Genomic DNA, 24415 nt, shown 5'->3' with positions numbered 1-24415 from the left:
GCAGAGAGCCAGCATACAGCTTCCTTTGTGGGAGGATGCTCCTGCCTCACGAGAGCCTTGGAATATTTATTTCTCCTGGTACACTAGGGGGTTCTCTGGTGGTACATACTTTGGGAATTGCTGAATTAATACCATCCAGCACCGTATTAGTTGCAATAGGTGGGGCTGCTTTTGGTTACAAAGATTAGGGCTTCCTCTGTGACTCTAGTGCTCTTGCTTTAGTAGATGGAAAACCAAGCCACCCCACCCGCCCTAATCTCAAGGGGTGGGGAGGAACGTACGGAAGTAGCAGTCCCCTAAAGTACATTGGATGTTAAAGGCTTCAAAGGCAATTGCTAGCTGCTGACAGCTTTAAAATCCAGGGCATAATAGCCACCTCTTGCACAGCACACAAATGGGCAGAAAAGTAAGTGGAACTGTGAGGGCAGGGATCACAAGGCTAAGGACAATTTACCCATGCACTCCCTGAGCACCCCCCCCCCCCCGAAGCACTCTGGTCCCACAGCTCATTATATCCAGAGCTCTGTCAATGCATTTCATATTAGTTAATAACCTTTTATGGAATGACTAGGGAAATGTCCATCATTGTAACAGCGAGAGGACTGGAGAAGAGGCTTGTTGTTTCCCCCTTGTGAGATCCCTCTCAGTGCAGGCCTGGGGCATCTCTACGCCAGCCTAAAATCCTGCATTTAAAATGGGGCTTTCTGTTTCCATTTTAAATGCAGGATCACAACAACTCCCTTTACATACACTTCCTTTCCCCTCTCCCCTTCCCCTCTCCTTCTCCCCGCATCTGAGTCTTCTATTATCTTTCATGGATCTCGCTCCTCTTCTTGACGCTTTTAACTCTTTTCACGGAGGGAACTCAAGCGCAACACAAGGGGGTAATGTGATAGCTCATTATCTGCAATGTATTTAAAAACAGAACAAAGGGCATTTAGTGCAGGAGATGCCTGGGATGATCACGGCGTCATGTAAAGAGTCCGCAAACTTCCGTGAAGGAGCAATCTCAATCGCAGGATAAAAGCCTGGTGTGAAGGAGCCCCTGGTCATCAAAGCCGTACCCCCAGCTCAATTTTGTGTCCAAGGGCATCGGTTTTGATTTCCCAGATGAGTACAGATAACCGAGTAAAGGTCTGCTGCCTTGAGGACATTATTGGGATGGGGCCTAAACCCAAGCCTTGCCCTGATGGTCCCAGTGTGTATGGGGGCACTTCTGCCTTTTCAACAGACTGCAACATGCTTCCTTTGTCTCAGCAGGGGCCACTGTGAGCTTAGCCTGCCCCCAGCTGCATAGTCCTGCCATGGGCTCCATTCTTGGTAACACTGTTATGCGAGGAAGAGAAGGAGCTCAGGAGCTGCTTCTGTGAGGGCAGGGTACAGCAATTCAGACCACATGAGTCAGTTATGCTGGGGACATATTTGCAGCCCCAGAACTGAGACAAAGCTGGTCTCAAGAACGGAGTCCAAGGTAAATTCACATCACACTAGATTTCCCAGGCAAATCCAGCAGTCTTTGCAGCACGATATCCTGCAAACTCCAAGTGACAACCTTTTGGACACAGTTTCAGCTCTCAAAGAAGGGTAATCAAGAAGGGAAGTGAGACATGCCAGGCAGACAGGCAGGGTGCCAGGGAGGACCAGAGAGCAAAACAGCCTGGAATTCATTCGATCCATCACTGCAAAGTTTTGGACTGCTGATGCAAAGCCTACCTAGATTTCCTAGGGGATTTGCTAAATAGTCCCAGCAGCCAATTGGGCTGCAGCTGGTCAGCAAACCATAAATACTAAAACAGGCCCAGAAAGATCCAGGCCAGAGGCTTCCCTGACGAGCTGCACACATCAGTACAGACTGTAAAACTGAACCATGGCACGCGGAGCATACAAACCAGTTGTGGACTCATGCCAAATCCACAGAAGGATCTGGGGTAGTGCAGATTTTATTAATGGCAGGGTCCCTGTTCCAATGGATATGAAAGCAGAATACTGCCTAGACTGAGACTTCTCTCTCTGGGGTTAATTTCTATAGCCACTGGGTGCTGGAGCAAGCCAATGGCTTCCGTTACAGTGCCCTGCAAACTCATACAGCATTTCCATATGAAAATTAGTGTTACCAGGGCAACCTGTTTGGAAGAGGTGGGGGAAAAATGGGTCCTCCTGGCTGGGAATTAAATATGGATTCAAGCACCAGCTAATTTTGTTCACAGCTTTTAAATGATCAGTCACTGATTTCTAGATGTTTGGGCAGGAGTCCTGCAGTGGCACATGCACAGAGCAGGGCACAGAGGGGCTCCATATAAGGCACCAGTACAACTTTCCATTCTTCCATTATTATCTATGCACTGTATATTAATGTATTAATCTCTTCTCAGTTAAAAAAGCACCCACTTACAAAGGACACTATTAAAAACAATTAAAATTATGGCAGCTAAAATCTAGATTAAAAACAAACAAAACCCGAACAATAACAGCAGCAGCAGCAGGTAAAGCTTCTGTATATGAAACATCTTCAACCTCTGGTGAATGCAGAACAGGGAACTGGCAAGGCAGATCGCCATGGGAAGTTCCACAACAGAAAGGTCCCATCCAGCGCCCCAACTAATCTCACTTTCAAGAACAAAGGAACACTGAGCAAAGCCACCCCTTCTGAGCTGACTTCTTCTCTTGACTATGGTCCCCAAGGCAGCTAACAAATTAAAATATTAATATAAAATCATAAATGCCCACACTTGAAAACAACCCTAAACAACTCCATAAAAGGTTAAATATAATCCATATGACAACAATCCATCAGCTTGATTCAGACTGATCCAATAATGCTAAATGCCTGGGCAAAGAGGTCAGTTTTTACCTTGTGCCTAAATGCAAGCCACGCAGGCACCTGGTGAATAAATATGGAGGGGGGAGCCACCACAGAGCAGGCCCTCTCCTGGGTAGCTACCCACCTTCATTTCCCACAGCTGGGCCTCCAACAAAGATCTTAACAATTGGGCAAGTTCATAGAGTTATTGTTCAATTGGACTTCAAGCTGCATTCAATTCTTTTAAAGTAGAAAAAATACCATACAATTACTTTCGATAGACAGACAGACCATATGCTGGTCACAGGTTGTTAAGGCTTTATAGGTAAAACTAGCATTTTGAATTATGCCCAGAAACAAACTGGCAGCCAGTGAAGACCTTTTAGCACTGGGGAGATGTAAACAATCCTAGCTATATCAATTAACAGCCAGGTTGCTGTGTTCTAGAACACATGAAGTCTTCACAGGCAACACAGCATATAGCACATTTCAGTGATATCATCTGGGGATTATAAGCAGATGGATAATTGTGGCAAGATGATCATGCTTCTCTGAGAAGAGCTGCAGCTACCACATTAGCCAAAGCTTCTTAAGTTAATTTTGAGGTGGGACCTGAATATAGTAAGAGGAAAGAGAAGGACCTCACCACCACCCCTTTATCCCCTGTGAATGTTTATTTACATTCCATGTAGCAACTGTTTGGGAGCTCAGCCTCATTTGGAACAGGAGGCTGGGAGCTTTTTTCTCTTCCCAGAGCTGATTAGCGGATGGACAGTGTGGTTGCCAGGCCCAGCATCAGCGGGAGGCTTCCTCAAGCAGATGTCTCGGACCCAGCACTGCTGAGGCTTCTGCAGGGCCTGCCCATGGCAATTTGTGGCTGGAGGCAAAGGACAAGATGGCACTCCACAGAGCCTGAATGTTACTTTAATGCTGGCGATGGACCAGTGTCCTCCAGTTCACCTGATGGCCGCAGGTTAGCTTAGGAGTCAACATGGCACACACAGCACTGTCCGACAACACCTTGCTCCTGCCCCCCACCATCCACTGCTTGAGGTGGTTGTCTCATTCTGCCTAATGGTAGGGCTGGCCCTGCACTACTGCCCTGCCCCCCCTTTCTGGCGCTTCATTGAGCATCAAGTAACCACCCTTGTGGCCCAGAGCGATTGTATGGTATTCGTTCTCCAGTAGGCCTGTCTGCCCACTCCCACTAGAAATGTGGAGGAGGAGGGGGAGTGGCTGCCCACCACCCCAAAACATGAGGGACACCAGAGGTCTCCATGCTAAGAGTCTTCTCAACCCTGAAGCCAGCCCCATTTTGTTGTAGTCAAGAGAGAAAGACGGAGAGCACCATTGGCAGACTTGATAATGGGAGGAAAGAGAAAGGCCTCACTATGGTCCCACTCCCCATGTGGAAACTTGTTCACCCTCCAACCTGTAGCTGCTTGGGAGTTCAGTCTTGTTGGGAGTAGGAGAAATGCTAGCCTTTTTCTCTACCCAGACCTAATGAGCAGTCAGAAAGTGTTGCGTTCAGGGAAAAAGAGGGAGAGCGTTGCCGGCAGCATACAGCCAGAAGGGCTTGTCCCTCTTTGGCAAGTCCCCGTCAGTGACCATTAAGGTACGCTGTTTCTGGACTAACTTGGAAATAGTTCAGAAATGTAGTCATGAGGGCTTAAGCTATTGGCCAGCAATCAAAGAAAATATTATTTGGACGTTCTCTTTCCCCACAGACTTTCCCCTTATAATCATGAAGATGAAGATGAAGAAGAAGAAGGAGGAGGAGGAGGAGAAGGAGAAGGAGAAGAAGGCGTGACGGAGCAGGCAAAGTGAACATCAGGGCCTGCTCCAGTTGGACTCCCCCCCCCCCGGCTAACTGCGATCCATGGCCCTGTGGGGAAGAAGAAGGTGCGAGGGAGCAGGCAAAGGGAATATCAGGGCCTGCTCCAATTGGACTGCCCCTCCTTTGGGAGATGAGAGGGGGGAACAGGGCCATCCCACCAGCCCTGCTGACAGTCTACCTAATTCTTTTTTCTCCTCTCCCCATTGCCTTTTCCTTGTGTGTTGTGTCTTTTTTAGATTGTAAGCCTGTGGGCAGGGACTGTCTTCTTTGTTCATTGATGGTAAGCCGCTCCGGGAGCCTTTTCTGGCTGAGGAGCGGGATAAAAAAAACAATAAATAAATAAATATAATAAGAACTCTCCTGATTTAAAGTTGAGGCGCATATAGAAGTTAGCAGTAACAACCTTTCAATTAATTTGGTACTCTTGTTTAATTGTAGTTGTGAGGGGTTTTGTCTTTGCTAATTGATTTTGCCATATGTAAGTTTGAACATATACATATTTATTTACTGGAGGGGCCATCCCAAAACATACTAAATAGATAAATAAATGTTTGAGACAGAGCCTTTAAACCAGGGGTGGGCAGTTCATGGTCTTTCATCATCCCTCACCATCACCAGTGGCTGATGGGAGTTGCAGTCCAACAACATCTGGAGGGCTACACGTTGCCCACCCCTGCTTTAAGAACATATTTGCTCTTTTTTAGAGGGAGCCCTTGTAGAAAATGTTTGGATCATACAGTGAACCATTCTTCATACAGAAAAACAGGGGGCTCCACTTAGAATTAAATAATTTTTTCACGTAGCATGGGACGTAGCAGAGGAGAGGAGAGCAGAGGCTGGAGGGTGCTTCCAGATGGAGGGGTCCTTGCACTACCAGTTGGAAGGCACTGTGCAGCTATTGCCTTTTCTTCCTTAACAGATTTTTGTATTAAGAACCAAGATGGATGAAGTGGTGGGAAAACCCAGTGGGGTTACGAGTGGGCGATGACAGCATCTGGGCCCCCCTTAAAATTCTGGGAAAGAGGCAGGGCAACAGCAACTAAAAGCCTTGACCAGAAGTACCTGTAGACATATTAATAGCAGAAGATATAAGGACAGTACTCCAAAGAGCTCAAAGCTATTGATGATGGAGGAAATCCAAGAACTAAGTGAAGAGATAAGAAACTGAAGAACAGGGTTAAAAAGAGTGAAGTTAAGAAAATAAGCTCTGTTACAGCATGTGGGGAAAATCCTGGACAGATTTTGAAAATGTCTGAAAAGGCTGCTGAAGATTTAAATGAGAAAGTTGAGCAACATATAAGAACTGTTAAAATTTGTTAGGATTTTATGGGGTGCAGGGGGGACGGGACGAAGAAACTAGGAAGCTGATGGGTCAGATCAAAGAACTGGGCATTGAAGTCAAAGACTCCACCCATATGCACTTCAGCTTTTGACTCCTGCACAGGTTCTAATAGGGCCGAACCATATGTTGCCTTAGCTGCGTAGTTCTGGCCTTGAGTGCTGGTTTTGTTTTTCACAAATTGCCAGCATGCTCCCGCCCTCCCCCCTGGACCTGATCTCCTAGTGGAGTGAATCACCTCCCACTAGGCCCTGATCCAGATTGCTCCCCAAGGTTGCAATTCGGATTGCCCCCCTGCCCGCCCGCCCGCCCGCCCGCCCAATCAGTTTGTTTCAATGCAACATTTTTTGGTAATGTGAATTGCAGGCATAGGTGGGGGGCTGATCAGGATTGGGACCACATTATGGAGGAAAGGGATCAGTCTCCCTTACCCCACCCCTGGGTCCTGATCTGGATTGTGGGGGCTGGCATGCTGGCAATTTGTGTGGGGAAACCCTGCACTCAAGGCTGGAACTATGCAGCTATGGTAATGTGTAATTTGGCTCCAAGGCATGAAAAGAGACTGAGTTAGGGCTCCATTAAGGCAGCACTCTGCCAGATCCTCTCCTGTCGTTCGTGCTGCGGAGGATGGGGTTAGAGAGACCTTTGCCCTTATCAGTTCTCTGGTCCATCAGCCCTTACTCACTTCAAGATAAGATCCCTGTAAAAAACTAGTTGCCAACCAGGGAATTCTATCAATTCCATCCAAGCTTTAAAAAGCAAAGGCCCTAAGAAGCGAAACCTGCAGGAGGAGCACATGTTGGCGATCCACATCTTTCTTTTGGGCAGCTATTAACATTAATCACAGTTGTGTCATGTGCAGTGCAGGCAAGCAGCAGCAATGCCAGGAATACAGGAATCATGTCAAGGGTAAACTAACCTTCCTTTCTTTCTCAGAAAACTTTTTTTTAATGGGAAAACACTAGCTCAGCTCATTTTTTAAAAAAGAAAAACATAGCAATAAAACCCTCATTGTGATTTAAAGCTCCCAGTGTAGTAAGGATAATTTAAATGATGTCAGCATGACCAAAGAGATTTAAAGAAACCGATGAATCACAGAGCCTGTTAATAGAAAAATCCCACCGTCTGCCGTTTTTTTCTCTCAGCGTCCACAGACTCAGGCTTGGGCCGATTCGATTTCAAGAGTGCGCTTATTTACAAGGTCTTCCAGCCCTTTTACCAGCTGCTCTTTCAAATTAATTTTCTCTTCATTGGATTCATGGTTGATTTTGCGAGGCTCTTCTTTGGGCTGCTGCTTGAGGGATTCTTTTTCCAAACCTGCAGTTTCCCTGGGCTACAAGATACTGCTATGTTAATTAAAGTGACCCTCCATAGCAAACCAGAGGAAGGCCAAATGATGAATTCAAGGGCCAAAGCAATGCATGCTTATAAATGTAAGTCATGGAGGGACAGGTTTATCAACACTGCCTGGGTTAAATGGCCTGTTCTCCAGTTAAAGAAAAGGCTGCCCCCAAAAGAATACCACAGCTAGATCAAGACCTGAAAGAGCAGCAGACATCAATGGCACGAATGTCAACAGTAAGTGCATGGGGTGGTGGTGGTGGAGACAGACACTACTTTAAAACTAGCATGGGGGTAGGGGGGCTTTTTAGTTTCAGAACAGGCCCCTGCACCTACTTTAGAGTAAAAACGAAAGGGAGCCGTAGCTGCTAGACACAGATGGGATTGCCACAAGCTAGTTCAGAGTCCTTGTCCCTGCTGTGCTGCCACTCTACACTGTAAGTGTGGCCTAACTGTAAAGGCACCGGGGGTCTCCAGCTAGAGATCCTCACAGCTAGAGCAGCAGTCCTTTGCTCTATGTACCACCATGGCACCTTGCCCAAAGAGGGGGCCACTAGCCTGTTACCTGCTGCAGTGAGGCTCTCGTACTGACACACCTGGTAAGAAGGTGATGCACGTCTTACTCAGCACTTGTCATAAGGGGCTAGTGGGGTTTTACCTGGGCTTATAAAGCCGCACTCTGGACTCTGACAAACATGTAAAGGTCAAGCTGCTATCAGACAACCTGCACCTGTGTAGCAGCTCTTCTGCCCACCTGTTCATCTCTTTGCCTGGTGGCTGCCTTGCTTCACCTTTTCCAGCCTGCCCATGACAACTGAGCTGCTGCTGTGCCTGCAGCCACCAGTCATCACAGCTTGGGGATGTTTTAACATGGAGGAACATTCAAATATGCAGCCCCTTACCTGCATTCATAGAATCATAGAAAAGTAGGGTTGGAAGGGGCCTATAAGACCTTTGAGTCCAACCCCCTGCTCAATGCAGGCATCCAAGTCAGAGCATCCCTGAGAAGTGGCTGTCCAGCCTCATCTTGGATGCCTCCAGTGTGGGAAAGCCCACCACCTCCCTAGGTGCCAATGTTGTGTTTCCTGATGTTCAGCCGGAATCTGGCTTCCTGTAACTTGAGCCCATTATTCCATGTCCTGCACTCTGGGATGATCGAGAAGAGATCCTGGCCTTCCTCTCTGTGACAGCCTTTCAAGGACTTGAAGAGCGCTATCCTTCCTCCCCTCTCCTCAAGGCTAAACATGCCCAGTTCTTTCAGTCTCTCCTCATAGGGCTTTGTTTCCAAAGTCTTGTGCCATGGGCTTTTCCTAAACATCTGAATTGGTTCTGGATCAACAGCAGAACTGCGCTGCTTACGGAACCGAAGGGTGTCAGGGCTAAATAAGTCCCACTTCATATGTTACCTGCAGCTGTGTGGTTGCCACTTTCCCATGGCTGCATCTAGTACTGTATGTAGCTTCCATCCATGTGTCTAGGAGAGATCATATGGTTACCTGTCTTGCTAGTGACACACTCCCCTATGGAGTGGCTGCTGCTAGCACTGTACACACCCATGCAATCCAGCCTAGCGGATGTATGCTGGCAGTAATGGCATGGGAGCAGTCATGGGTCAGAAGCAACCACACTGCTGCCGGCAACATATGAAGCAGATCCAATAGGGCAATGGCTTCATGGGGTCTCCCCTATCTCTGGCCACCTAGCTCCTCTCTTGGAGAACATATTGATAGGATGTTGCCTGTATATACAGGAAGGTATAGACCGGCCCCAATTAAACATGGGAATGGAAGGGATGGCACAGTCAATTGTTTACCAAGTCAGATCATGATGGAGGACCTTTCCTACATAAAGGGAGAGAAAGCAGATGTTCATGCACCTGAGCGTCTCCACCACCTTGGGTGCCTTGGCTCTGTTTGGTAGACGATGGCTGCTGATGGAGCAGGATGGGGGTCTTCAGTTCATCCACTTCGCTCCTGGCTTTGCTGTGGGGATTCAGCGCAATCTCCGTTGCTTCTGCAAATTCCACAAACACACATTATCCGTTGAAATATTCATGGGTGCGATTAAGAGGATGAAGCGTTTCGTGATATGAACGCGTTGCATTTGTATAGGACATTGCAGGTGTTCGAAGCACTTCATAGACAGTGTTGCAGCACCATGACGACAGCGCTGTGAGGTTGGCTGGTGTTACAGTCCCTGTGTCGCCAATGCGGGCAGAGGCGGGCAGTATGGCAGCTTGCATAAGGCCACCTACTGACCTCATGGCTGAGGACAGACTTGAACTGTGGATTTCCCAGCTCACGTTCTTAGTCGCTACACTACTGCAGCACCCAGGAACTGCATGGATTCAACTCTTACCTGTGCTATGCAGTATTTCATTTTCTTGCCACAGAAGCCTCTCTTTGGCAGCCATCAGCTCCTCTTCCAGTGTTTTCCGAATACTTTTAGACTCCGTAGTTACTTGCTGTGCCTCCTTGAGCTGCGTTTCCAGGTCCTGCAAACAGATTACATGGTGATACGTTTATGGTTAGTGTCTTGGCTTGTTAAAAGTACTTGTTGTAGGAACATCCCCTCTTGTTGTTGCATAACTTTGGGTAAGTAGTCTCAGATCAGGTCCAGTGCTTGTTTGGAGTGGGGCAAAGAAGATACAGGTTTTGCTCTTGGCAGACTGAAGAAAATACCATGGAGTTTTCTGCTCTTAGGAGATTTTTTATTTTTATTTTATTTGTTTATACATTTACTGTTCAGCCCAAATAGGGTCCACAAGGTAACTTATAGTTAAAACTTTAAATCATTCTAAAACTGTACAAAGCAATTTACAGAGCAAGCCTATGGTCCCTAGGAGTGTTCCAGGGACCACAGGATATGCCCAAGTCCCCGCCCTGAAGCTGTAGACACTCCTATGACTTGGGAGGGGGACTTTGCATTTTAATCCCTCTCCCCCTCCCCCACTCACCCCCTTGCAGCTCCTATGGCTGCTTCCTGAGGTCAGAAAATCGACCTCGGATTACCTTGTAGAAGTCAAACAAAGGGTGTTCATGTGGGCAGGCAAGGGAGGGGAGAGAAGGGGCCAGGATCTGCTGTATCCTGTGGCCTCTCCAGTCCCAGCCCTGACCCTGGCAGCACGGCCTCTCTCGACAGGCTCAGAGGCCTGTCAGAGGAGGAAATGAAAAAGGAGGACAGAGGGACAAAAATCACCTCTGTTGCGCCGCTTGCCCCACCGGAGCAGCCTGTTAGGGTATAGGATACTCGGAAGGCTTCAAGATCAGAGGCTTCTGCCTAGCAGTCAGCAATCCCATAGGGTTACGTCCTTAAAAACTTAAAAACATAACTACAGCAGAATTAAGAGCAAGAGTAAATCTTAAAAAACAGAATGTGGAGCTAATAAACTAAAAATACTAAAGAGCTAGGTGGAACAAAAAGGTTTTAACAGCCTGCCTAAAACTGAACAAAAAAGGGCCAGTCTAGCTTCCTTAGAGTGAGAGTTCCACCGATGTGATGCTGCCACAGAGAAGGCCCTATCCTGCATTCCTACCAACCTATCCCCTCTGGGTGATGGGGCATACAGAAGAGCTTTTGAAGAAGATCTTAAGACTATGAACAGGTTCATAAGGAATGAGGAGGTCTTTCATATATCCTGGTCCCAAGCCATTTAGAGTCTTAGGAAAGCATCAGCATCTTCAATTGTGCCTGGAAACAAATAAGCAGCCAGTGTAGTAGGTACAGGACCAGCATAATATGGTCAACAAAGCATGCGTCAGAAAGCAATCTGCTGTATAATTAGTAATAATTAATAATTCACATCAATAAGGTGCCCTTCAGTCACAAGTCTCTGGTTGCTTCATATCCATCCAAGGGGAAATACAGTTGGAAAATCATGGAAAAAAGCATAAGTCCTCTTATCTCCGATCATTAATATATATTTAATAACTTTGCCTTAAGTATTAATTAATGATCAGAGGTATGCTTCCCGAGAAATACTTTTTCTTTTCAGCCTTTCATCCTCCATGTAGTTCTGAGGAAATATTCTCAGTTCTGAAGGGAGCTTCTGCCAAATGAGAAATCTGCTGTAAGCAAAGCAGCCTTCATGAGAAATGTGTAAAATATAGAAAATTATGTTCCTTTTGTCCCTGCTGCTCCACAATTTTGCCAGGGATTGACTGTTTTCTTTTGACAATCTGCATTAGCTCATGAATTGGAATAAAATGACATGCTTCTAACTATTTCAGTCACGTAGTGTCAATTTCCACTATGGGAAACCTGGTTGTTGGAACAGATCTTTCCATTATAATCAATTCTATGTAAGATTTGCTCAGCAAATACAGGGACTAGTAACATATACAGAAGCATTGCTTCATTGGGGGCAGCGTTTCCTATGTACTGCTCTCACTCAACAAGGGTGCCAGATGCTGGCGCTGGGCCTGGCTCAGCATTGCTCTGCTCTCCTGCTCTCAACTCCTGGGGGGTTTGGAGTGGGAGGGGAAGAAAGGACTTTAGAGACATGTTGCCCCCTTCCCACAACCTTTAGAAAGGGGAAAAGGAGCCTTCTTCCTCCCGCCTTCCCTCCACTATCACTCCATGTCTCCATCAGTGCCCAGGTTAAGCCACCCAGCATCAAGGATGGTGTGCAGGTTGCTTGCACACTGATGATTCAAGGTGCAAAACAATTCAAAGATGTCATCACTCGCTAATTTTATGGGCGTATGGCTTAAGCACCTCACATCCTACCTGCATCTTCTCCTTCAGCTTCTGGGAATACTTTTTCAGTTCACTTATTTGCTGGCCTTTTGACTCCAGGTCAGCCTCCAGCTTTCCCAGCTGCTGCTGGGATGCAGCTTCTTGGGCTTTGTAGTTTTTCCTTTGCTCCATTTCCCTTTGCTGCCATTCTCTGCACGAATCGGCCACCGACTGCTGCATGGCCTTTCTCCAGGTTTCTTTTTCTCTTTCATGAGAGGCTTGGAGTTGGCTTACTTTCTCGGCATAGTCTTCTGCCAGTTTCTGGTTCTCCTGCTTGAGTTTCATTGTCTCATTAATTACAGCCTGTATGTCCAGGCTGTACAATTCAGTTACCTTCCCCTTGTTATCCAGTGTCTCTCCCCCAGATGCCCAGTCTTTGTTTACAAGGCCATCTGACTCCTTGTCTGAAGCCTGAACTCTGTGTTTACAGTCTAGCTTTGTGCACAGCATTTCCAAGGGGAGGAAAATCTTCTCATCTGTTTGTTTGGCCTCTATTTGAGGCTCCCTCTCATCTATATGTTTCTTGCACGGGGCCAATTCTGACAATGCCTCTTCTTTTTGCTGCCTGTGTTTTTCCAAAGCTTCTTCAAGGGACTGGACATACTTCTGGAGCTCCTGTGCTTCTTCCACTTTGTTTTGATACTGGAGGAGTGTTTCCTGTGTCTCAGCAAGGATGTGCTGGATCTCTTCTTGATGGGCCTCCTTGAGAGCTTGGATGCTGGCCTCATGCTCATCATTTTTAGTGTTCAAAGCATATATCACCTGTACTCACAAGGAAATAATCAACAAAATAAGGAGCAGGGAAACCTAGTAATACATAGTAGTAAAAAGTCCACAATTTTATTTCTAAGGCAGCAATCCTGCAACTTTCACTCAACTGAATTGATTTCACTTCAAAGAAAATATGCATTGAATTTTAGTTAATATACATTTAAAACTTCAGGAAAGTTTTAAATTTGTGGAAGAGGTGCCATCGATCAGGACCCCAACCCTTCATCCTCAGAGGATGTTTATTTATTTATTTATTTATTAAATTTATTAATCGCCCATCTGACTGGTCACCCAGCCACTCTGTGGCTCCTGAATTAATGGATCAGGGAAAGGGCTGAGTGATAGAAGGACATCACGATGTTGTCACCTCCTTAAGAACTAGTTTTCCAAGAAGGTCTCAGGGACCAGCTCCTCTGAGTCCAGAGGATGTTGTGTTGTCATCCTCGTATTATGAGGACTTCAGCAATGTACATATCACCACGCTGCAGCCACTTCCCACTTTTGTGTCATCACAGCCTGAGGCTGCTGAAATAGACTGGTCCCTTTTAAAGGAGAAGACCTCAATCAATAGGGAGGCAGGGCTAACCAGCCTAAAAGAAGCCAAAACCATGCTTAAGGTTCAGTCACAATCTACTGCTTCACTCAGAGCTCTCCATGGTGCTGCTTTATATCTTGTCTCTCTGGGAAATCTGTTTGGCCAGAATTCCCTGAATAGGACTTGCCCTGAGGCCTCAGCCGCGTGAACCAGGCCCATGGTGGGCATGAGGCATTTATCATGGGCTGGTCATAAACAACTCATGGTTCTTTATGGATTCTTTAGACAACATCATAACCGTGCAGTTTTGCTTCATTTCTAAAGAACACTTTCTGTGTCTAAAGAGGATTTTTTTAGAGCAGGGAAAATTCAGTATTTAATTGTAAAAGGAAAGAAATTGCTTTTTTCACTTGTTTATTTGTGCTATTCTGCTATACTACAGTGCCACCTAGAGGTTATGTAGTGGAAAAGCAGGAAAGGAAATGCTCTGTGTAGCACTTGGATCTCAATTCTGCAACGAAACTGAATGTAAGTATAACTCATGGAAATGGGGACTAAAAAAATATCCAGTCTCCCCCTGCACAGATCAACACTGCAGCATACAGACAACCTTAGTAAGCTCAAACTTTCCTACCAAGTAATGAGAATGTCACCACTCCCTTGGAAAAGGATGGAAGAAATGGTTGGAAGATACGGGAGAGTTATGAATGGAAGACAACATTGTCTGGACCCCTCGTAAAATTCTGTGAATGGGGCAGGGTTATGGTATTATGAAAGCCTCTTCTGGAAGCACACCTGGTTTGCATCAGGAAATGTGTTCCCCATCTCTGGTTTGCATCAGGTATGTGTTTCGAACCTCTGAAATGATTTCCTTTCCCTTTCCAGCATCAACCATAGTTTTCATATGACCTGTGCACAGATTCAAACTATGACTGAGCCAAGGGAAGAAGTCAGAAGAGGAGGTAGATGGGCATTTCAGAAGTCTCTGCAGGCAGAGCAAGAGACCTTGCAGGACCCCTGCATGCCTGCCCAAATGGACAGAAGTGAGATAGCAGAAGAAAGGGAATCACTGGGGAATTTTATTCCAAGAGGAGGGAAGGAAACTACCAGTGAGGACTCAAGCTCCTGGCACTTCACATAACATGGGAAGAACCAGGGCCAGCCCAAGACATTTTGGTGCTTGGACAAGATACACTCCACATACAGTACTGGAGTGTCAGTTGAATTTATTTATTTTATTTAATTTATTTAATTCATTAATCGCCCATCTGGCTGGTCACCCAGCCACTCTGGGCAATGTACAAAGTATATAATAAAACAGTTTAAAACAATACAATTCTACAGTAAAAACATTTTCTAAAATACCCTAACCCACCCCAAATGCCTGCCTGAACAACCATGTTTTTAATGAGGGGCAGAAGCTCATTAAAGAGGGGGCATGGCGGAGTTCCCTAGGGAGGGAGTTCCACAGAGAGGGGGCCACCACAGAGAAGGCCCTCTCCCTAATCCCCACCAGTCTAGCTGTCCTGGCTGATGGGACAGAGAGAAGGCCATCCAAGGCTGATCTTGTTAAGCAGCCTGTCTGGTGTTGCTGAAGGCACTCCTTAAGATAGGCTGGGCCAGAACCATAGGGTTTTAAAGGTCAAAACCAACAACTTGAATTTGGCCTGGAAAACAACTGGTAACCAGTGCAACTCCTTCAGCACTGGAGTGATGTGATCTCACCGGCAGCTGCCTTTAATCAGGCGAGCCACCGCGTTCTGTACCAGCTGCAGCTTCCAAATTGTCTTCAAGGGTAACCCCACATACAGCGCATTACAGTAGTCTAAACAAGAGGAGACCAGGGCATGTACTACCAATGGGAGCAGATGGTCGGGAAGGTAGGGGTGCGGCCACTGTATCAGATGGAGTTGGTACAGCGCTTTCTGGCGCACAGCTGACACCTGAGCCTCCATGGACAGCTGGGAGTCCAAAATGACCCCCAGGCTGCGGACCTGGTCTTTCAAGGGTAGCTGTACCCCATTCAACACCAGGTCAGCATCCTCCAACCTCCTCTTGTCTCCCACCAAAAGTACCTCGGTCTTGTCAGAGTTCAGCTTCAGCTTATTCCTCCCCATCCAGCCACTCACCGTCTCCAGACACTTGGACAGGGATTCTACGGCCAACCTTGGTGAAGATTTGAACGAGAGGTAGAGCTGTGTGTCATCCACATATTGATGACACCGCACCCCAAACCTCCTGATGATAGCCCCCACTGGCTTCACATAGATGTTAAATAGCATCAGAGAGAGGATGGAACCCTGTGGCACCCCACAAGTGAGCGGCCATGGGTCTTACTTGAACACTGGTGATAGGATAGCATCCCCCCCCATACCTGAAGTAACAGGCTAGTTTAGGAGGGGCAGGACAGGCTGTGTGGCATACACTGCTCTGTTCTCCAGCAGAGGAGAATATCTGGAGAGTTCATGAGAATAGCTGGGAAGCTGCCACCATGCCATGCCCCCCAGCATCTGCTGCCTGAGGCAGTCACCTCAGTCTGCCTAATAGTAGGGCTGGACCTGGCAGGTACTCAGGGAGCAGTTGCTGAACCAGCATTGTGTGCCTTCTGAGATGGTGGAGAGCAGGGCTGGCCCTATCATGAAGTAGGGTGAGGTGCCCACATCAGGCGGCAGAGTGGGAGGAGTGGCAAATTGCATGGCACCCTTGCCTGTCCCACTGTCAGGAGGGCCTGCTTCTGCTGCCCTGCCACTCCAGTGAGTGCTCTGGAGAGCCCTGCCAGCCACTCTCCCACTGTGGCATTTGCCACAGGGCTCTCTGGAGCACCCCCTGCCCTCTGTTTCCCTTGTTGTGTGCCCTCACCTTTGCTACCACATGGTCAGGAGAAGCCGCCGCGGGGCTCTCATGAGACCTGGCTGGCTGGGCTCTCATGAGAGCCCCACAACCAGAAGAGCTGATGTGGTGGCAGTAGCAAAGATAAGATGGGGGGGGAATGGGGGGAGGGATGTGAGACTGCAGCTTGTGTTCCGTCCCACTTCACGCAGCGAGAGACCTTGGGCTGGGCTGTTGGGGACGCCCTGGGATTGCTTCCCAGCCACCAGGCTTCGTGTTATTGTTAAGATCCCACATGCCAGTCCTCCACTAAGCAAAGGGAAAGACATGGACATAAAAAGTTCATGCCCTGGTGATTATTTAAAGGCTGCAGCTTTATTAAAAATAACATGAGTATTACTGCTTGTACCTAGGATTATTCCAGATAAATATGCAACAGCAAAACAGACAGCACAATTTATTCTGGGAACTGAGTAAACAAATATCTCAACCCATTTGGTTGTTAACTACAATTAGACACTTATTCATAAGGCTTAGTTTTATATTACTTCTTGTGAGTTCTCATGTGTTACATGAAGGGGTTTGGGGGGTGGGGGTTAGCCAAAGAAAACTACTTGCCAGAATCCGTCCTCCTAAAGGAGCAATCACATACCCTGTGAATGTTACTTAATTATTTAACAGCTGCTGTCAAATGACAGGAAACTGGCTTAAATAATTCTGCACTTTGCCTATAATGAGTAATTGTTAAGGTAATTTATCTTTTAATTGCTGGATACGGATAGCATGAAGGTTTAAAACCATTTTTGACTGCCAGATTTTGGACCAGTTCCTGGACCAGGGCTGCTCTGTTTACAGTGACCAGATGGAAAAGGAGGATGGGACTCCTGTTCCTTTAACCAGAACAGAGAAAAGCAGGTGAAGCTTTTCTCATCCCTGAATGATAAACCAAACCTGCCAAAATTCCCCCTCCTATGCAGCTTTGAAAGGTACAGGGGCCCTGCCCTTCTTTGCACACTATGACCTGGTTTGCACATAATGCTAACCCATGGTTTATTTAACCCATAGTTTACTCGTGGTTTCTTGCCCTACCCAGAGTTTGTTTGCCAGACAATTGAATAAATTGTGGTTTGTGTTCTCAATCCCTGGGTTGTTCATTTCCCTCCTCCTTTGCCCGCTCCCTCCCTGTATCTCAAATGCCTTCATGGCACTGTAATACTGTCATGTAGAGCAGCTGTTTTTTTCACCACCCTTGCCCACCACCTCTGTAGCCTGACAAAACAACCCATGAACAACCCACAGTTCTGGGTTCACACATAACGACCAATGGTCTAAACAACCCAGAGTTCACAACTCAACAACAAACTATGGGTTTGCTTTCACTTTCTGGGTTCATGGTTAACAAACCATGGTTTGTTAGCATGGCTGGGTTCACACATCACAACAACCCAGAATTCAACAACCCATACCATGGGTTAGCATTATGTGTAAACCCAGCCTACCTGTGCTGGTGAAAAGGACAACTGCAGCAGCTGGAGCACTCCTTGCCCCATCAGCACAATAATGGGAGAAGTTGCACCAACTAAATTTCCCCTATATACATTTTATTAAAGCCACAGAAAATCATGTCCTGTTTTGAAACCTAGATCCTTTTCTCTTCTTTAATGGAGGTGTCAGCAATGTAACCTGCATGCAGTGCATGTGCTCCACCACTGAGCAATGGCCCATTACCAGTTTTTAGCAACAGAGAGCACCTCTCCCTGAATGAGTACCCCATCCCCTGCTTGTTAAGATTAGTAGGCAGGGCTTAGATCTGCATTACGTTAGATCAGGTCGGTTGGAGGGAGAAAGGGTAGGGCCTTTTCCATGGTAGCCCTGAAGTTGTGGAATGAGCACCCTGAAGAGGGTGTATCAGTGCACCTAACTTTGTCCATTAAAAAAGGTGCGTGTTTTTGTGGAACAGTGCCACTTTTATTGTACTTTGCTCTCTTGCTGCTATTTTAATTCTCCTACTTTTATGGTCTTTCACAATTTTAGATTGCTGTTTGTTTATATTGGTTTTAGAAGCCACCTTGAGATTTGGAGGAGCTGAAACCTAGACCAATAAAAATAAAACTCTGTTTGACACACAAGTCGTGAGTTGTTGTGTTGCGGATGGTTTTAAGAGTTACCTCCAGCGTAAGGCCAAGGCAGGCCTACTGAATCATAAAATAGTAGGGTTAGAAGGGGTCTATAAGACCACTGAGTCCAACCCAGACCATTGAGTCCAACCCACCACGCTGAAAGCAACACATATATACGTTATGTATTGTGGCCTGGCAGTTGCTTTGTCACCGCACTGCTTTTACAGTTCCAGGCAGGCACCAACAACAGGAGGCTTATTAAGCCTCTGGTGGCCCTCCATACATGACTGGTGAGTTCACAAGATTAACTTTTGTCAAGAACTCATCCTGCTCACTTGCCTGGTTCTCCCTGCCCCACCCCCCGCCATGTTGTCTCATCCATGGATGTTGTCTCATCCTGATCCCACACCCCATGTTGCCTCATCCATTCTCTAAGGCTGGTTAGGCTGAGTATCACTATTACCTGATGACTGCTGATATAAGGAATATGATAATATTGGGCCTGGTGGCTGTTTTTCTCTAGTTGGACTATCTACTCCTACCTCTCAGGTGAATTAGGAGACAACTTTGACCAGCATTTTTAATTCTGAAACATTCTAAATTTAAATTGCCACACAGAGATGGCTGTCACTCCTGATGAAGAAGGACTATTTTAACTCCATTCTTCCCCACAATTTCCCCCAATTGAAAAGTGCAGCTTTTCAGTCTCAAATGCTGTTGTATTAGGAAATGGATGAGTTTTTAAGTACATTGTTTTCATTGTGGACATAAGGCATAAGAAGTGCTGATTTGAAAAGTGCTATATAAATGGTAAATCTCATTAATATAATGCCAACTTGCTTGTCGTCTTATGGTGGTATGGAAAGAGGGTTTTGTATTGCAGATACCGCACAGGGGCTTCTCTGTGTGTTTTGCGTAGGACAGGAAGGCCTGGCGTGCTGTGGTCCATGGGGTCATGAAGAGTCGGACATGACTGAACAACAACAACAAGTGTCCTTGGTGCTGGTGGCTGGGGCAGTGTCAAGGGCAGTGGCATGTTTTGCTCCCACTGCAATGCTGACCTAAGCATGGTGGGTGGGGAGGGTATCCGTTATCAGGGCCCTGTGATTCAGCACCATTTATAATGAGGGGGAAACCATGAGGCTAAATTGTAGATCATGTTGAGAATATTTATAGAAATTTATTTCCCTTTATCAGTGTATCTATTGTCCAGATCCTGTAAGACTTGCTGGAGCCAATTAAAAGCAGCATTAGAGGAACATTCTGAACAGTCAATTGCTGGCCCAGGCCCTTCTCTAGAACAGAGCTTGTGCTTCTATCATTAAACTAGGACTTGTACTTTAGAAGATAGATTTGTGCTTCTCCATGTAACATGCTCACTGAAGAATTACCAGTCCCAGAGTTCCCTTCTGCATAGACAGGACAGGGGTCACAGCTGGTGGGAGGGATATTGATCCCAAGGACAGTGGAAGCCAGTGTCACTGGTAGGATTTACAGGCCCGGAATATATGAGAGTAAATGTCTAGTTCACAGGAATCATATTCTATGATCTCTGAACGTGATGGTAATTCAGAAGGAATGTTTTTAATGCAAATTGGACAATGCTGTGAATTAGACCACAGATTCAAACCAACCAATAACATTTGTTTTACATTCTGTTCAGCCTTAAAATATGTGACACTAGAGCTTGAGGAATTGGAAGAAGCTTCCAAATGTCAACTCCACAAGAATCCTACAGATCTTTCTGAGATTTTCCTTGTGAGATATTGCATCTAAAAAAAATCACAACTCCACTTTTGGGAAACAGTATGAACTAACTCCACTTATCTCAAAATGAGATTTACCCCCACAACCCCACACAACTGTAACTAATTTTCAGTTAAATGTGTATAGCCTTATAGATTTTTTGCACACTGTGATAGGGATGTACGAAAGTTCTGCCACAGATCTCGGGGAGGCCGAATGCCAGCGCATTCGGCCCCCCAAAATCGGTGGCGGAACAGCCCGCCACCCCCTGCCACCCCCCCAGGACGGGACTTACCTGGGGCGGATCTTCCTGGCGGCGGCGGCTCCGGCGGCGGCTCCGGCAGCGGCGGCGGCGACGGCCGGTCTTCTGACTGGCCGCCGCCGCCACCATTTCCAGGTTTAAAAAACAACAACAACGTGATAGGCTACGTAAAGATTTACGTAGCCTATCACGGCTAGATTTTTAAAAAACACCATGATAGGCTACGTAAATCTTTACATAGCCTATCACGGCTGACTTAAAAACAAAACAAAAAACCACACGCGTACGCAAATGGCGGCGGCGTTCCCTATTTTGGCACGTCTTAGTCTACGTAAACATTTACGTAGACTAAGACGGCGAAAATAAGGGGAACGCAAATAGCGTAGAAGGAAATTTCAGCAAGCTAACAACTCATAAAAAAATGCAGACATTCTACTATGGGGCAAGAATGGTTATGCTACCCAGCTATTTACTCTGTCAAGTGTACCTGCAAGAGAAATTGAATTTGGAGAGAAAAATTTTTTGCAAGGAAAAGGCCAGAAAAATAAAGCTTTGAAGTGAATTTGTCTAGTTATATAATGTCTGCAGTCAACTTGGTCCATTAGAAGAAAACAAAACAAAAAATAACAGGGCAATCCCATTATTATGACTAACCAAAAGGTTACAAAATAGTCAGCAAGCTTAGTAGGGCTCTTCTACAGGCTGGATGATATGTTAAACAAAAAAGTGAGTGTTTGGGGGTATAGAAAAGCTCCAGTGTGGGCCATGGTGCAATTTCAGAAATGCAGAAAATGTAATTTCAGAATAAACTTTCATCTCATAAGATTGTATGTGTAGACTGAGATCATAATGTGTGTATGAGAAGGGGCCCATGTTTCCAGATGCTACTGCCCCACCACAAATGCTTGGGCCCTGATGTTGTCAAATACCAAACTTTACTTTCTCCTACGGGGGTGGGATGGGGATGGCGCCCTCTTAAGGACACCACTGGGATTTGGACACTGGTAGCTCTAGTCTCTATGATGCTTCTGTACTGATAGATGCAAGATCATCCTGTAATGAATCCTCACATACAAATGCACACATCCACAAAGCCTTTGGTTCATTTCCTGCTGGTAAACCTTGTACTGAAAAGAGTCCTGTGTTTGTTCTAGCCGCATAAAACAAGGAGTGGAGGGGTGGGGGTGTTATTAGGTGATTCATGGGGATCTTGAGGAAATGTCTTGATTTATGCTTCTTGTTCCTCTCATGAGTCTTGCAGGAATCTGTTGTCAGCACTAAAAGAGCTGTTCTTGTAGCTGAACTCATTAACTGAGTAAACAATGTCATGAGAAGGTTTGGAGAAGGGTACAAACTGAAAGGAACGCCCCCCCCCGAATGATAAAACTGTCTTACTTTTGAAGGGACAGTAGACAACACGCACAGATTTAGAGAGCCATCCTGTGGTCCCTACATGGCATCTGGGGGGCTGTAGGATATTTCGGATTCCTGGATCCGAGGCCAGAGACAGCACTCCAACCTTGGACCCAGCAGTCCGAGCTCTCCACCCCCTCACAGCTAGTGCAGAGAGAACTGCACGGGCTGCTTCTATGGGCTCACAAACATGTGCTCGAAGAGGAGGGGAAGCAGGTGTGCTGGTGGGCGGGGAGAGGACTGGGGAAGTGGAGCTATGAGCCTTCCCCAGCCTCTGTCCCTCCCCATCTCTGACACTTCAGCTAGATGGGCGAAAATGCCCATCTAGCTAAAATGCAGAGCAGGGGGAGCGTGTAGGCAAAGATCGCCTCTGCACTGCTCCTGCTCTGCATAGGATTCCCATCAGTCTCCGGGTTCGGAGGCTGACAGGAATCCTGTGCCATTATTTATTTACAGAACAATCCTATACTCATATTACCCCGGGACCAGAGATATGCTGCCACTCTGTTAGTGGAATGGCCACCATATTCAATACACGCTCAGATTAGGAAGGGAGGGGGAAAACACACAACTAGAAACCACCAACGTGGCATAACAATGGCAGAAATGCCCACAGATGTCCCTGGAAACAGTGGCTCAGCTGCCAGCAGGTGAGCCACGCCATGAATGGCACAGAAGGAGTCAGTCCACAGAAACCTAGCTGGCAGCATATCCGCCTGCAATGTGCAAGAAACACAGATGGTTCTAGGTCCCTGTAAGGATTCTGGGAAGGGAACACAACTTTACATCGTCTTGGACCCGGTATAAGAAATTTCCTTCCCATTGACTTCAAAAATTCATAGGAAAAATTAAAAACACCTGCCCCCACGTCAACGACCACTCCATCCACATTGCCACAAAGAGCCCAGGATATAGTGTAACTCAGCATCCAATCACCAGTAGAACAGCACCAGTGTGCTGTTCTCTGTTCTCTATGTGTGTTGTGAGGACAGGTTGTTTTGTGCAAAGCGCTCCCCTTGTGTGCAAAGTGCACTTTCTCCAAGGTTTCCCCATGTGAGCTGTAAGTGTGCATGACTGACACCTGAGTTATGGTGCCCCTGTGTGGGCTCCATCTACTCGTGGTGGGCTGTGCCTGGGTGCTGAATTACACTATGCCCTGGGTTCTTTGTGGCAATGTAGATGGAGTGGTTGCTGACATGGGGGCAGCTGTTTTTAATTTTTCCTCTGAATTTTTGAAGTCAATGGGAAGGAAATGTCTTATACCAGGTCCAAGATGATGTAAAGTTGCATTGTTGATGGGGGTGTGGCCATGGACTGAAGGGGTATAGGATTCAGTTAATGTGTCCTCTTCCCCTGTGATGCCCATATCCTGCTCACAATTCCATCCTGTCTCAGGGCCAAACTACACATTCCTTTAAAGATGTAGCTAGCAGCTATGTCCTTTTATTTTTTATTTTATTTTTTTTACTCTAAGGTAAGCATAGAGGAATTAAAACACAGATGTCAGCTTCGTTTTGTGTAGCCTTTTTATTACAGTTAAATTATAACAGTTTAATATAAACAAAATCAGTTTCATCTTTTTTCTTTTAGCCATTTCTTACTAGTGGTTTCTTTTTCTTTTCCCTGCTTATCTAAGATTACGTGGTCTGGCATTCCTGAGACACCCCAAGTGTGGGTTGTTTACTACAACATTCTGTTGATCACACAAGGAATCAAAAGTAGAGCAGCAGAACATCTCTCTTGTGAAATATATACATGCATCAAACCTCAGTGGTTTCAAACAGAAGCTTGGGCTGCCAGTTTAAGGGACAATGAAGTAAAAACAGATGGAAGCAGAAACAAATTAAGGCTGCAATCGCATACCCATTTACTTGGGAGTAAGCCCCATTGTACTCAATTACTTCTGAGCAGTCATGCATAGGACTGCAGTGTAAAAGGGCAATATCAGGAATGTTTGCTTATGCTAATTAATAATATGTACTTGTTAAATTTATATCCCACCCTTCCTCCAAGGAGCCCAGGGCAGCACACCTGATCCTAATTCCCCCTTTATCTTCCCAACAACCCTGTGGGGTAGGTTAGGCTGGGAGATGGTGACTGGTCCAAAGTCACCCTAAGAACTCCATGGCTGAGTGAGAATTTGAACCTGGGCCTTCCCTTTCCAACTCTAGCACTCTAAGCACTACATCGCATTGGCTCTTTCTTTATATTGTTTCAGACAAGAGTATAGAGAAAACCTAAAATCATACAGCAAGCCTTCTTCATGATAGGCTGCTATTTCCCAAAGAGCAAACCATGGTTGTCACCAGTTCAGGCTGCCACCTCCCTAGCACTGCTAACTTTTTCACCCGTCCTGCTCCTGTCCCTTGCAACAGACATCAGCAGGCACTGTTCTCCACACTGTGAAAAGTTTTCACCTGCTGATTTCTGTGAAGGACTAAGTAGGGTTGAGAGGCCTCTTCCTTCTCCATCTCCAACCTCACATAAAGCAGGACAGAAGACCAGTCCCATCCTTTCCTCCACTTTTTCCAGCTGTTGGACCTTGAGTATGAAAGTGGATGTCTGTGCTGAGCTTTCTAAACAGAAAAGTCCATGTCACCCATCTTGCTGAAATGTCACCCCAACCAGTGTACTTGCATCCAGAACTGAAACCAAAATGAAAAGGTATGCAGAAAAAGTACGATC

General features: G+C 46.3%; 1 protein-coding gene across 1 annotated transcript in view; it reads right to left on the bottom strand.

Annotated features, from left to right (window-relative positions):
- The window catches only part of FAM184B (family with sequence similarity 184 member B), a 73464-nt gene that overhangs the window by 32795 nt on the left and 16254 nt on the right, over positions 1-24415 (bottom strand). The window contains exons 2-4 of the mRNA XM_084860346.1: positions 12046-12816; positions 9676-9811; positions 9194-9330 (exon numbers count right to left, since the gene is read on the bottom strand). Coding sequence (XP_084716472.1) covers positions 9194-9330; positions 9676-9811; positions 12046-12816 — 1044 coding nt within the window. The remainder of the gene's footprint in view (positions 1-9193; positions 9331-9675; positions 9812-12045; positions 12817-24415) is intronic.

Source organism: Heloderma suspectum, chromosome 5, assembly GCF_057233095.1.
Source record: "Heloderma suspectum isolate Gila_16-S chromosome 5, 16-S_ref, whole genome shotgun sequence".
Lineage (NCBI taxonomy): Eukaryota > Metazoa > Chordata > Lepidosauria > Squamata > Helodermatidae > Heloderma > Heloderma suspectum.
This window is presented reverse-complemented; position numbering and strand designations above follow the sequence as displayed.